Source organism: Mustela lutreola, chromosome 1 (assembly GCF_030435805.1).
Source record: "Mustela lutreola isolate mMusLut2 chromosome 1, mMusLut2.pri, whole genome shotgun sequence".
Taxonomy (NCBI): domain Eukaryota; kingdom Metazoa; phylum Chordata; class Mammalia; order Carnivora; family Mustelidae; genus Mustela; species Mustela lutreola.
Genome location: NC_081290.1, coordinates 228,288,390 through 228,304,264, shown reverse-complemented (window position 1 = coordinate 228,304,264; position 15,875 = coordinate 228,288,390). Strand labels below are relative to the sequence as shown.

Genomic DNA, 15,875 nt, shown 5'->3' with positions numbered 1-15,875 from the left:
CCTCTTCATCATCAGGTGGCCCCAATGTATACTATAAACACAGTTTAAAAGGTGTGTTTACTTCCTAAAACTCTGCAGAAAAGGGGATCTCATCACTTTCCCTTGCAACACCTTTTATTTCCACAGGTAATGGCTTTGAGTGGTAATGTTAACAATACTAAAATCAAGAGATATAGGATTTTATCCCAGATTTTCACTTCTTATTCCTGTGTCCTTGGGCAAAGCTGTGCCACCCTAAGTCACAAGTTTCTTATCTATAAGATAGGGATAATGACACTTCAAAGGGCCACTGGAGGATGAAATGAAGTGATGTGGCATAAAAACACTTTGTAAATAAGTGCTAAGGAGCTAGAAAGATGAAAGGAATCAATTAAGTTATCATTATGTCTAATAACCACAAATCTCTTTTTAAAACACCAGTGACTTCAACTCATGTATTCATTCACTGTGTACCAGGCTCTACTCTAGGTTCTGAGGCTATGAAAGGACAAAATAGATATAGTCCCTGGTCCTGTGCTTGAATTTTAGAAGAAAATGCAGTTGAAATAAATTACCAAAGTGCCAGGTAGTAATAAGATTTACATATGAGAGTAGTAATTGGTTAGGAGTGGGGAAGTTTTACTTTAAATAGAGTAATCATGGAAAAGGGCTCTCTAATGAGAAGTCAAATAAGCAGTGGCCTGAATGAATTGAGAGAGCAAGCCATGGACTCTCTGGGAGAAGAATATTCACAGCAGGTGGAAGAAGTACAAAGATCCAGAGATGCAAACAAGTGTGGTATGTCCCAATACTTCTGCGAGGCCTATTAATGTTGCTAAGAAACACTCACGATATAAAAACTGCTGAACTCTAGATAAAAGCAGTAGGAACCTCTGATGTTCTGGCTCAGAGCTGCTTCCATCCATCCCAACCCAGCTCTGTTAGAGTGGGGGTTTTTCCAGGATGAGGCAGGCTCTAATGACATCACCCAAGCGGAATCACTTTCACCTGGAGCAATGGACAATGCCCAGGTATAGTGGTGCTGTCAATGGATATGACTTCCCAGGGGGGTTAGCAAAAGAGGCCAACTGTTCAGATCTGCTAGCCTGAGACTGTAGTCCTGGATAGAGCAAACAAATTTCTGGCTGGGGCTGATTAAAGGCACAGCAGACATAAGAGAGGCCTCACACTAGTCTTACAAGCTTAGCTGTGTGCATATAATTAAGATTCAAAAGAGCTAAGCAGAAAGTAAAAGCTGAAACAGACCTCAAAGAGATCTCAATAATTAAGAGAACGAGAATAAAAATTAGCCAAATTATTGGGGCCCCTGGGTGGCTCAGTGGGGTAAAGCCTCTGCCTTCAGCTCAGGTCATGATCCCAGGGTCCTGGGATCAAGCCCCGCATCAGGCTCTCTGCTCAGCAGGGAGCCTGCTTCTACCTCTCTCTCTCTGCCCACCTTTCTGCCTACTGGTGATCTCTTCCTGTCAAATAATAAATAAAATCTTTTAAAAAAGATTAAAAATTAGCCAAGTTACAGAAAACTTGAACAATACTATCAATCAATTCAATCTAACTGACATATACAGGACATTCTACCCAAAATCTGCAAAAGACACATTCTTTTTAACCACATATAGATCATTCTTCGGGATAGACCATATGCAAGGCCACAAAACACATCATAATAAATTTAAAAGGATTAAAAACACATAATACGTATTCTTTGACACCATGGAATTAAGTTAGAGATCAACAACAGGAAAGACATTTCTCCAAAGAGATAAACAAATGGCCAATAAACACATGAAAAGATGCTCAACATCATTACCCACTGAGAAATGTAAATCAAAACCACAGTGAGATACCATTTCATGCCCATTAAAATGGCTATAATAAAAAACCAGAATAACAGATGTGGGGGAAGAAACAGAGAAATTGGAACCCTCCAAACTGCTTGTAGAAGTGTAAAATGGTGCAGCCACTGTGGAAAACAGCCCAGCAGTTCCTCAAAAGGTTAAATGCAGAGTTATCATATGACCTAGCAATCCCACTCCTGGGTATATACCCAAGAGAAGTGAAAATATACAGCCACACGAAATTCATATATGAATGAGCATTATTGATAGTCAAAAAGTAGAAACAACCCAATGCCCATCAACTTTTGAACGGATTAAAAACGTAGTATATCAGGGGTGCCTGGGTGGCTCAGATGGTTAAGCATCTGACTTCGGCCAGGTCATGACCCTTAGCAGGGAGTCTGCTTCTCCCTCTCCCTCTAACTACACTCACCCCACTCATGTTCTTACTTTCTCTCTCTCTCTCTCTCTCTCAAATGAATAAATTAAAACTCTTTTCTAAAAATGTAGCATCTCAATACAACGGAATATTATTAGGACATAAAAAGGAATGAAGTACTGATACATGTTACAACATAGATGAACCCTGCAAACCTTATGCTAAGCAAAAAACTAGACACATTGTTGCATGAACAAAAAATCAGGACAGAAGGGGCATATGCTACCAAGTGTTTATAGCAGCAATGTCCACAATAGCCAAACTATGGAAAGAACCTAGATATCCATCAACAGATGAATGGATAAAGAAGATGTGGTGTATATATACAATGGAATACTATGCAGCCATCAAAAGAAATGAAATCTTTCCATTTGCAACAAGGTGGATGGAACTAGAGAGTATCATGCTGAGTGAAATAACTCAATCAGAGAAAGACAACTGTCATATTGAGAGGCAAGGCAGGGAGGTTGTGGGGGGTAGGGAAGGGAAAAGTGAAACAAGATGGGATCGGGAGGGAGACAAACCATAAGAGACTCTTAATCTCACAAAACAAACTGAGGGTTGCTGGCGGGTGGAGGGTAGGTATAGGGTGGCTGGGGTATGGACATTGGGGAGGGTATGTGCTATGGTGAGTGCTGTGAAATGTCTAAGCCTCATGATTCACATACCTGTACCCCTGGGACAAATAATACATTAAATGTTAACTTAAAAAATCAGGACAAAAATCAAGGCAAGAGAAATAGAGAAAATATAATAAAAATGGGGAAATCTGTCCAGGAGCTCCAAAATCTAAACAGCAGAGTTCCAGAAAGAAGAAACAAAGAAACCAGAAGAGATCATCAAAGAATTAAGTCAAACAAATTTCCTAGACCTGAAGGCTTGAATTTCCAAGGTTTAAAGAGTCCACAAAGCCCCTTGCAAAATAAATAGATGAATATAAGGATATAAATATGAAATTTCAAACCAATGTTGACAAAGAAGATGCCACAAGCTTTTCAAGGGAAAAAAAATAGGCGAGACACAAAGAAGCAGGAATAAAATGACTTCAGACTTCAATAGCCAATGCTGAATGCTACATGACAAAGTACAGTATTTTCCAAATACTGATGGAAAATTATTCTCAATCTAGAACTTAGCCAATGTATCAATCAAATCTGGGGGCAGAATAGACATGCTCCATTTCAAGACTTGGAAGGCACTAAAATATTGACTTCCCATTTACTTTCTCAAAGCGACTGGAAGATAAGCTCTACCAAACTGCAAAAGTAAACCAAAAATGAGGAAGGAACAACACAAAGAAAACAACAAAGGAATTGCCAGGACAGTGGTTACAAGAGATCCCAGAAAAACAACTACTAACTACAAAGATTCTAATCCTATTTGATGTTTTCATCTAATACTGGGGTAAAAGTAATTTTTTTTTGGTAAAAATAATTTTTAAGGGAATATTCTTAATCATCATCAACTCAGCTAACAGATAATTACTGCTATTATCTGTTAGTCTGTCAGATTATCTATGGGTGGTTAAACTGTATCTTCATGTCTTTATTTTAACCTCATGCATTCTTTTTTTTTTTAAGATTTTATTTATTTGTTTGTTTGTTTGTTTATTTATATATTATCTCTGCTGAGCAGAAAGCCCAGTGTGGGGCTCGATCCCAAGACCCTGAGACCATGACCTGAACCAAAGGCAGAGGCTTAGCCCACTGAGCCACCCAAGGCAGCCCTGACCTCATGCATTCTTAAATGCTAGTTTGATTAGGTACAGAATTCTTGGTTCTAAGTAATTCTTCTCATACCTCTGAAGATACTGTTCCTCAGCCCCCTAATGCTAATGAGGAGCATCAGGTATATATTTTCTTTGAAATGTCTGAAGCTCTTTCTCTTTATCCTTGGGTCTCTGCAGTTACCTGATCTGATAACTGGTTTGCCCTTTCATCTGAAGGGTCGTGCTTTTCTTTAACTGAGGGATTTTCTTCTATTTTTCCTTTGATTATTTTTTCCATGTTAGTGCCCCAGTTCTCTAATTCTTCTTGAATCTCCCCGTAAGTAAATCCCTGTGTCCCTGATTCCCCCAATTTTCCAGTTTTTATATTTTGTGTCATATTATTCATTCTTACATGCATTTTTTAATCCTTCTGAATTTATTTCTTTAATCACATTTTTCATTTCTAAGAACTCTTTTTCATCCTCTGGTCTAATAGCAGTATGTTTTTGTGGCTGCAACATCTATAAAGCCTCTGTATAATATGTTATATAATATATGTAATTATATATATATATAACACATGTTCATATTATATATATATATATATATATATATATATATATATATATATTTAAATTCTTTGAATTATCGATTTCCTCTGGGTCCAATTTTACTTTCTTTATCTGATCCTTCTCTTTAATGCTTTCCTTCCTTCCAGTATCTAGAGATCCTGGGCTATCTATTCATACTTCTAAGTGAAGAACTAGGTTGATCAGTGCATGTAAGCAGCACGGATTTCTTCTGCAGTTGTATCTGTTTCTCCACTGTCTCCTGAATGGGAGGTCTGATGTAATCTACATGTGAGTTAGAGAGTCTGCATGTGATTGTTGGCAGGCATCACTTTAGAGTATGTTGGCATAGAAGAACATGTAGGGTTGAGATTCTTCTCCTTCCAATTATCCAAAGTATGAAAAATTTACTCTTGGGATAGAGAATTTAATGTATTTTCTTCCACTGCAGACCTACTCTTCCTTTTCCCCTTCTTCATACCTGTTGCAGAGATCTGTATTTAACTCAGGTTCTGCTCTGCTTCTCTCTCAAGCACCTATACCTACAGCACAAGTTCTCTTCAAGTAGGCAGTTTCTTTTCTTTAGAAAATTATCTGGCTTAAGGCGCCTTGGTGGCTCAGTTGTTAAACGTCTGCCTTCAGCTCAGGTCATGACCCCAGAGTCCTGGGATCCAGCATCAGGCTCCCTGCTTGGCGGGAAGGCTGATTCTCCCTCTCTCACTCCCCTTGCTTGTGTTCTCTTTCTCACTGTGTCTCTCTCTGTCAAATAAATAAATAAAATCTTAAAAAAAAAAAAAAAAGAAATTACCTGGCTTAAGCTTAGAGTCAAAATTCTGCTACCTTTTGCTCTCTGTAAGATGAAGACTGCCCTTGCTGTTTCAAATGCAGAATTTTAAATAATTTACTCTTGAAGATGATGCAAGACTCCTTCCTGCTTCTTCTTGTACTATATACACTATCAGCTACTCTTGTCTTCACAGGAGCTTTCTCTTTCACATACTTTAAGCTATGGCTTCTTCTATTTTCATCAATCTGATCTTTGCTTTCTATCCTGTGAATTTCTGACAATGGCTTATTTATGTTCTATTTTTGTTTTAGAGCACTGCTTTGTATTTTTTTAATAGATCTTTTCTGAAATTAAGAAATTTGGCATAGCAAGAGAGACAGATATATGAATTCATTCTAATACCCTGACCCAATTTCCAGAGGAATCTTCTAAAATGTGAGTTTAGACTAAAATGTGTGAATCTGTTTCTCCACTGTCCCCTCTCCTTCTCCTAAGTTACAGCTTAGGAGAAGCTCTTCTCCTATATAGATCTCCTTAGCTCCAGCACACAGTTCTAGGTCTTTGGATTGAAAGGATAGATGCTTAACTTGGCTTTTGTTCATGCTACCTCAGACCAGAAAGAATTTCCCTTTTATCTGCCTGGATCATTACCTGTGCTTACCTGAATTATGAATTGAACATGAATCCCTGTTTACATGTTCTGATTCCTCACTAAATTGTGAAATCAAGTGCAAAGACCTTACCAGTCCTTGACTCTCCAACACCAAAAGAACCTATCACATAACAGCTGTTTGTTTTATAAATGAAAATTCAGGAATTAAAATGCTATAGAATCTGAGAGCCAGACCTCATACCAATAAGCCACAAGTAACAGAATTTTTGTGCTAGAAAGAATCTTAAAGACCGTGGTTTTTAAATGAACAAATCATTAGGACCAACAACTCTGAAAACTTCCCTGCACTACCAGGCAGAATAAATCAGTTTATCAAATATGACCCCCATCACACATTACTCATACCTATCTTGCAGCCCACATCCCTCTCATGTGTTGTTAAATTTTCCCTCAAGGACTAAGATAGTGCATACTCATTTTTGTGTCACCAACACCTGGACACAAAGAAGGTGCTAAGTAAATATTTATAGCATGAATGAATAAATGAATGCTCAGGAAAACAGAATTTTGTACTGGTTTCTCCTACTAATTTATTCAAGGGTAGAGAGCAAGTCACTTAATCTCTGAATCTCAATTTCTTAACCTGTGTTATAGGAATAACAATTCCATCCAATTATTTCACAAATCAAGTGGGATGATCTGTATGAAACCAATATGGAAAATAATGATACGCTATCACAATGCAAATCATAATCCCTCAGGTAAAACTAGTAAGGAAATATAGAATACTGAACCACAGGGAAAAATGTTAAGAATTGGGGGATAAAATGTCCTTGACAAACTCAGTGGTTTTAATTGTAGATACTAAGCCAGGTTTTTACCAAGCAGGTGTTATTCTCTCTGCCATATGGCATGAGCCCCAGGGCTCCTCCTCCTCATGAAAGGACAACATAGCTATGGCTTTACTGTAGTCTCCTTTATAAGACCTCTCTGACATCTTTCTCAGTCCTCTGCCACAGTGAAAAGTATCCTGGACTGGGACTCACCTTAGTTTTAATCTGGTTCTGCACCACCACTAATTATGAGTCTTCAAGCAAGTCTGTTTTCTACCTGTGAAATGGGGATGGGTAATGCCTTCTTCACAAGTTAAGTGTGAGGACTAACCATACCAACCACAAACAGTTATTAGCATGGTGCCTGGCACACATTGGCCCCTCAATAAATGATAGTTGTCACTCTTGTAAAAGCATAAACACATCTGAACCACAAAGCACAGCTCAGCTTTGTTTAGACCTCTTCTTCAATAATTTACTGTTCAGGGGCGCCTGGGTGGCTCAGTGGGTTGAGCTGCTGCCTTCAGCTCGGGTCACGATCTCAGGGTCCTGGGATCGAGTCCTGCATCGGGCTCAGTGGGAAGCCTGCTTCCCCCTCTCTCTGCCTACTTGTGATCTCTCTGTCAAATTTTGTTTATACAGAATCTTTAAAAAAAAAAATTTACTGTTCAATAATAGGGAGAAACTCCCAAATATCTTAACACTTAAAAATTCTTTCCCTTTCTTTAATTACATCTCTTCCATTTGATGAAAGAATGAACCAGGGGAAAGCAATGCAGACTGGCATCAGATACCTATTGCCATTAAGCCCTCCCAATTTCAGTGTTATCTTCAATAAAACAAGGATAATACCCACCTAATTAAACTCCAGGGAAGATTAAAATACATAGTGAGTAAGAAAGGAACCAGTATGTTACAAAGGTCCTGGACAGGTGAACATTTTTATGATTGATAGGAATGTAAATGACTCAAAGTAAACCAGTCCCTAATGCTAGAAGCATGGATTAAAGTATTTTGATGGTGACTCAGTATTGTGTTAGAACTTACCATTCCCCTGTTTAAAATTCTTTAATAGCTTCTCATTACCTTTAAGATAAAGATAAAACTTCTACATGATCTGACCTGCCACCATTCCTCCTCATCACCAGCCTCTCATCCATTCACACTTCACATTCCAATCATAACAGGTCACTTGCAGTTCCCTATAAAAGCATACCTTGTGAACCTCCTTGTCTTTGCACATGCTATTTATTTTCCCTTTGTCTGGAATATCCTCCTGTCTCAATTCTTGCCCTAGATAATGAACTCCTCAACTCAGACTCTACCATCAAGAAGTTTTCTCTTATACATTCAACCTTTTATTCAGTAAGTGGTTACTTGCCAGATGCCCTGGATACAGCAATAAAAAGCCAGACAGCTCCTGGCTTTATGAAGTTTTAGCATGCTGTACTGTAACTGCTTGTGCCTTCATGCTGCTTATAAGACAGGAAGATTCTTAGGTGTTAGGACAATGTCTGATTCATTTCCATATTGTCATTTCTCCGTACAGGACCTGGCATAGAGTGGGGGTTCTATAAATATTTAATAAATCAATATGACAAAACCACCTTTGTACAAGAGAAAGCATCAGGTGTGAGGAATTATAGTATTCTCTTATACATATCAGAGCTTACTTTCAAACAACAGCCCACTTTATCTGCTCTGAAAAATGGAATTTGTAAGTTGAGAGAGGCAGAAACCTTTGTGGTCATCTAGGCTTTTTTTTTCTTTTCTTTTCTTTTTTAATTCCAGTTTAGGTAACATGCAGTGTTCTATTAGCTCTAGGTGTACAATATAGTGATGAAGCAACTCCATGCATCACACAGTGCTATCATAAAAGTGCCCTTCTTAATCCCCATCACCTACTTCATCCATCCCTGAGTCACCTCCCCTCTGGTAAACATCTATTTGTTCTCTATAGTTAAAAGTCTTAGTTTCTCTCTTTTTTTTCCTTTGTTCGTTTGCTTTTTTTCTTAAATTCCACATGCAAGTGAAATTATATGGTATTCGTCTTTGTAGGACTTATTTCACTTAGTATGATACTCTCTAGCACCACCATGTTGTGGCAAGTGGCAAGATTTTATTCTTTTTTTGGCTGCATAATATTCCATTATATATAAAAATATATAAACATATATATACAGATAGATACACAGATACACACACTCCCATACACAAACACACACCATTTCTCCTTTAGCCATTCACCTATTAATGGACACTTGGGCAGCTTCCAATAATTTAGCTATTGTAAATAATGCTGCTATAAACACAGGGGTGCATATATCCTGAATTCCTATTCTGGTATTCTTTTAAATACCCAGTAGTAGAATTACAAAATCACAGGGTAGTTCTATTTTTAAAGTTTTGAGGATGAGGTCACCTAGCTTTACTTTCCAGCCAATTCATCAGTGATTCCTATAATATACCTTTAAGGGACAGGGCTTCACTATACAGTGTCAGAGAACAGAATGGATGACCTTAAATGAACCGAATCTGCTCCCTCCAAAAACTAGTCCTAATCCAGTTTTGTAGACCCTACCAACAAAAAAGAGGGAATTCTCTTCTCAATTCAGGTATTTGAAGACATGTCCAGGTAAAGGAAAGTGTATCATCTTCATTTTATTGATGAAAAAAGTGAAGTTCAGAAAGGCAAATTGGCTTTCCCAAGGTTTCAAAGCTACAAATAAAAAACTGAGTCTAGATGTCAGTTCTGGTTCCAAGGTTAGGATTTCTGGAACACTAAAAAATCAAATCTAGGGGCGCCTGGGTGGCTCAGTGGGTTAAGCCGCTGCCTTCGGCTCAGGTCATGATCTCAGGGTCCTGGGATCGAGTCCCCCATCAGGCTCTCTGCTCAGCAGGGAGCCTGCTTCCTCCTCTCTCTCTCTCTCTCTGCCTGCCTCTCTGCCTACTTGTGATCTCTCTCTGTCAAATAAATAAATAAAATCTTAAAAAAAAAATCAAATCTAGAAGAGATACCTACTGTTTATTCAGTCCAATTCCTTTATTGTATAGATAAGAACTATGAGGGCTGGCAAGTGGGGGACAGGGAGTGACCAAGATGAGTGTCTCCCAGTCCAGGCTATGCATCTACCACCCTGTCTTGATCCCTAACCACCAGACCTGCCCATATCAGAATGAAGAAAATAAAAACTTACCAATGTATTAGAAGAATTATAATCCTCAGCTGATTTATCTGCAAAAGTAAAAAGACAAGGGACCCAGTCAGTAAATAATCACAATTAATCCATTCTTGAGAGCTAAGGAAGCCTATCCAATCAAGCCCTTGCCAGACTCAGAGAATAAAAATAATATTATTACGGTATTATGGGCCTGACACCATACTAAAGCACATTATACACATTACTTCCTTTAATCCTCACTACAGCTCTGAGTACAATTATTATGTCTACTTTTATAGATTTGGAAACTGAGATTCAGAGAAGTTAAGTAATTTGCCCAGGGTACACAGGTTAAACAGGAGTCAACATTTGTATCCTGGTCTAATTCTAAATACTATGATAGAACTGTATCCACATCACCAACTCTAACATCATCAGGTCTCAAAGGTCAAGGAAATTTCCTGCACTCTAGAAAGAGAAAGAATTCATGTCCTGAGCTATCCATGACAAATCATGACCAGCTTGTGGCTTCAGCTTTTAAAAAGGATCTTTCTATATCCATGTCTATTTCCTACAGGGAAAGAAAAATTAAGGTTTAGAAAAAGAGAAGCATTAATCATGTCAAGTCTAACTTAAGGCAGGGTCTTACTTCTAAGAATAGATTCAAGCTTCCTCAATGAGGCAATTATCACATTTCATTGATTTTGAAATGTAAATTTTTTACACTAACATTTCTGGAAGAGAGATGTGCCCTACAATCAAAGGCATTTCACAGTTTAATTGGCAACTTTTTCTTCTTTAGTGGTATATAAAATAATGGTGCAACTTATAATTGATGATATTTTATATTTAATAAAACATGAAACAGACTCAATGGAGATCTTAGCAAGAAATTAAGTTTAAAAGCCAAATATCATGTTTGGTTTTATACTTAAATTCCTACAGACCGGGGCGCCTGGGTGGCTCAGTGGGTTAAGCCGCTGCCTTCGGCTCAGGTCATGATCTCAGGGTCCTGGGATCGAGTCCCGCATCGGGCTCTCTGCTCAGCAGGGAGCCTGCTTCCTTCTCTCTCTCTCTCTGCCTGCCTCTCAGTGTACTTGTAATTTCTCTCTGTCAAATAAATAAATAAAATCTTTAAAAAAAAAAAAAAAAAAAAAAAAAAAAAAAAAAAATTCCTACAGACCTAAGAAGAAACTGACTTAGCCAGTTCAACACCAGTGGAATTAAGGAGGAGAAATATTCTACCAAATCCAACATATTCCTCACCAAGAACCAAGTCCAGAGAATGTCCAAGATCCCAATTCCATCATATAAGAAAGTGTCAGGTACAGCTTCTTTGATCCTACGACAAATCATGAACCCACAAGCTGTGACAATATATTCTTCAAAAAAACCCTGGGAATAGCCAGGTGTACCCTGGAGAAACTAATTCAGGATATACTTTAAACATAATTCCCTAACATATCAGTTAATTCACCCTGAGTAAGTAACTCAGTTTCTCTAAGCCTAATTAATTTCTCCAAGTCTGTGAAATGGGGATAATAGTCCTTGCCATACCAACCCCTCAAGGCCGTCATGAGGATCAATGAAATTAATTTATGTGCAAGCATACAAACTGAGGTAGTCTCAGAATCAACAGTATGAGAAGAAGGGAAATAGGAAAAGGAGAGAGATGGCATTAAAAAAAACTGTGCCAGTGGTGCTTGGTGGCTCAGTTGGTTAAGCATCTGCCTTCAGTTCAGATACCAGGGTCCTGGGCAAGAGCCCCACATCAGATGACTCCCTGCTGGGGATGGGGGTAGTCTGCTTCTTGCTATCCCTCTGCCTCTCTCTCCCTCTGCCTGCAGCTCCTCCTGCTTGTGACACACTTTCTCTCTGTCCAATAACATCTTTTTACAAAATAAATTTTAAAAAAGTAAAATGTTGCTAAATATACAATTTTGCTTAGAACTGGCCCTGGACTTCAACCTCTAAAAAACTAAAAATTCTGTACACACACACACATACACACACACACGTGTGAACAAATTTATGCACATGGAAGGAGTTGTATGAACACATATCTGCACATTCTAGACATATACAGTGTTATTCATATGTGCCTGCACAGGTGATCATATATACACATTTATCTTAATGTGTGTATCTATACACAGGTTAATTCACAAATACTTAAATGGACTTTAATTCCAAAGATATGAAAACCCACAGAGCTATGCTTCCATACACATATCTGGTCCTTGTACACATCTACACACATGTACACATAAACAGAGATTCTTCCAAAGACTTCGCTGCTGAGGCCTTCGAAGCCAGCTTCTCATCCGACGTTCATGACAAATGCCTTAAAACACAAGCTCTAACATCCTGACTAGAAAACTCTCCCACCCAGCACCGCTCAACCCCAATTCCTCCTTGGAATGACTCAGTCCCTCAATGGGAAAAGAGACAGAGCCAGCGGGGCCAGACGTGAGGAAGGAAATACTGCTGGGAACATGCATGACCCTCTCCTGGGTACCATCCACAGCAGCATGAGTTAAGCTGCAGTTTGTCCTCCTCACCATCTGTGCCCTTTGATACAGGCCAGATACTTGCTGGGGAAAGCATCCTTCAAAATTAGCTCGTTCATCCTGGTTCTCACCTTCTCCAACAATACTGCTCTTTGAAAGAGACAGCATGAACACTGAAAATAACACCAGACTTGGAGTTAAGAGGTCAGTTCTGCCACCAATTTAGCCACATTAGAAAGGACTTTTTTGGCTTTAATGTCTGCAAAACAAGGGGGAACTGGGAGCAGTATATACTGAGGATATATCTTGCTCTAACATTCTAAGATGACATTATAAAAGGCAAGTTTCTAGAAACGTAGGCCTTCTGGTTACTTATCCTGGAAAAGAAAAATCCCCCTGCTATGGAAAGAGGTGGTCCAAACAGAATTACTAGAGGCAAGTATTAAACTCAAAAGATGCTAATCTGGGAATTAGAAGACCTGGATTCCAATCCAAATTCTGTCATTAAAAGCACTCTGAAAAACATAGTCTATTACAGAGAGGGTATATCTAAAGTACATTTATTATTAGTGGCCTGTTTTACATTTGACTGATAATAATTAATTCCTTGAGGAAGAAATTGGGCTTATCTACTTAAAAGATACACATCACATGTGTTATTAAATAACTTAATGATATTAAATTTAATAATGTTAATGACAGCTACACTTCCATGGTGCTGTTTTACAACCTAAAAAGAAATTTCATATCAATGAGCTCATTTATTCTTCACTACAATCTCTTGAGACAAGAATTATTATTCCCATTTTGAAGCTAAATATATATGTGTCATGTTACTTTTTAAAAATGTGTAGTCTAAGAGCAAAGACCCATCACTTTGGCTCTCAAATTCCAAAATTCCACCTTACAGTACCATCCCCACTCTTCCCAATACTTTCTTTCCTTACCCCACACCGAAAGGCATGTGGAACTTTTCCACCCAGATGAAAACCCTTTTTTTTCCTAGACTGCTCTGGATTCAAGCCCCATACCTGTAAAGCTCATGTACTTCTGGCTGTTGGAAGTCTTCTTTGAGTTATAAAATTCCAATACATCCAGAACAGCCTGCGGGTTTTTCTTCTGCTCTGACTTAGTGATATTTGATGTCTGAAGGAGGCGAGCCCATTGCTCTGGCATCCCCTATAAGAGAAACATACAACACTATCAGGAAGGCATAGTCAAAGGAGATCCTGAAGGAGAAACTCTGATACCTGCTGGCATTTAAAGACAGGTTTAGCCATTTTTTCTATACCCTCAGAGCACTAGACAAGCCTTTTTTATAGTACCTATCTCATTGTATTAGTCATTTCTTGAGGTGTTTGCTCTTTCACTAGGCTATTCCACCTTCAGAACAGGAACCATGTATGATTTGTCTTTATATGATCAGTTCCCCATGCAAAAACAAAGCCTGCTGCCAAGAAGACACTTAACAGAGGGCTAGTTAAGGAATGGAGATATGCCTTCTCAGGTACAGTTTTGGAGGCGAAGAAAATGTCCCTCTTATGAATGTAAGAAGATAGTAATGAGGGTCTCAGGCAAAGACAGAGGCATCAGAAATACTAAGGGGAAAAAGAAATGAATCTAACAGTGCATAGTCAGAACTCTCAAAGATCAAAGGCCTTTCTGTGACCCAGGACTTACTGTAAACTCCCCTGTGACAGCATCAAAACCAACGTGAATCGTGTGCTCAAAATCTGAAGGAAGAGAAATCTCCGGCCGTTCCTTCTCCTTTTTTTTATTTGCTGTAAGACAAATGGGAAAGGAAATAAAAAACAAGGACATTACATTTTTTGGCTTATTTAACTCTTTGTTGAGCTGTGGGCTCCTTTGAAGACTAAGGGCTGTCTACTTCACATTAAGTACTGACAGAGCCAGATGCCAGATTTGGATTAGAATAGGTGTTCAAAGCATGATTAAAGAACTTAATTTTTTGTGGAACTAAAGTAAGGGAGGGAAAGAAAGAGTTTAAAGTCCTAGCTCTACCACTAATGAGCCATTTGCACTTGATCTTAGCGTAAAAGCCGAGAAGAGATTAGTAATGAGCCATTTGATCTGAGGCGAGTCACTTCCTTTTTCTGAACCCTGGTTTCTCCATCTGTAAAAAAGAGAAGGCCCAGGCAAATGGTCTCTAAAGATCCTTCAAGCTCTGACATCCTACATTATATGAGCTCCTATGACCTGCATCCTACTGGTTTGGTATTTGATTATGGACTGCTTTTAGGTTCTCTCAATTTAGAGAATTTAAATCTAAATGTTATTTTAATAATATAAATCATTAATATTTTATCAGATGCTAACCAGACAATGGTTCTAGTTCTTCACATGTATGAATTCACTTTAGCCTCATGGCAGCCCTGTCTGGGTAGATACTATCTTCCTTATTTCGCAGGTAAGGAAATGGAAGCACAGAGATTAAGTTACTTGCTTAAGATCACATGGTTAGTAATTGGCAGCATCCAGATACAAACCCAGGCAGTCTGGCCCAGAGCCTAAGCTCAAAACCACTATGCTACACTGTCTCCCCAAGCTAGGACCTTAAAGGATTATACAGACCAAATATTTGTAGTCATCCCTCTCCCATCAAGGGTCATGAGTAAAATAGATGTTCACTAAGGTCCTGCTGACCTGGTAAAAAAGACTTCAACATTTAAGGAATTTTAGTGCTGAAGTAAAGTACCCTTGTCGGGGGTTCAATTATGTCCCCCCAAATTCATATGTTCTAACTCCAACTAGCTCAGAATGTGACCTTATTTGGAAATAGATCCAAATGTAATTAGTTATGTTTAGGTCATACTGGAGCAGGATGGACCCCTAATCCAGTTAAGACTGGTGTTCTTATAAAAATAAGAAATTTGGAGACAGAGGCATATAAGAATACCATATGAAGATGAAGAAAGATGTCAGAGTGATGCTTCTTCAAGTCTAGAAACACAAAAACCACCAGAAGCTAAGGAAGAGGCATGGAACAGATTTTTCTTCATAGCCTTCGAAAGGAAACAACCCGGGTGCCTGGGTGGCTCAGTTGGTTAAGCAGCTGCCTTCGGGTCATGATCCTGGAGTCCTGGGATTGAGTCCCACATCAAGCTCTCTGCTCAGCAGGGAGTCTGCTTCTCCCTCTGACCCTCCCCTTCTCAATGCTCTCTCTCTCAAATAAATAAATAAAATCTTAAAAAAAAAAAAAAAAAAAAAGGAAACAATCCTGCAGACAACTTGATCTTGGAATCCTAGCCTCCAGAACTGAAACAATAAATTTCTGTTGTTTAAGCCGCCTAGTTTATGGTACTTAGTTATAGAAGCTCTATAAACATAACCCTCTTCCAGCTAAAATGAGTTTCAAGGTCTTGGTATCAAGCTAGACCTCAGCTGAAATCTGCAAATGCA

The 15,875-nt window shown here is 38.6% G+C and overlaps 1 protein-coding gene across 4 annotated transcripts in view; it reads right to left on the bottom strand.

Moving 5' to 3' along the window:
* The window catches only part of PAK1 (p21 (RAC1) activated kinase 1), a 149,236-nt gene that overhangs the window by 33,312 nt on the left and 100,049 nt on the right, over positions 1-15,875 (bottom strand). For all 4 annotated transcript variants that reach the window (XM_059188195.1, XM_059188212.1, XM_059188186.1 and 1 more), the window contains exons 3-5: positions 14,136-14,236; positions 13,487-13,634; positions 9,982-10,019 (exon numbers count right to left, since the gene is read on the bottom strand). In XM_059188195.1, the coding sequence (XP_059044178.1) occupies positions 9,982-10,019; positions 13,487-13,634; positions 14,136-14,236 (287 nt within the window). The remainder of the gene's footprint in view (positions 1-9,981; positions 10,020-13,486; positions 13,635-14,135; positions 14,237-15,875) is intronic.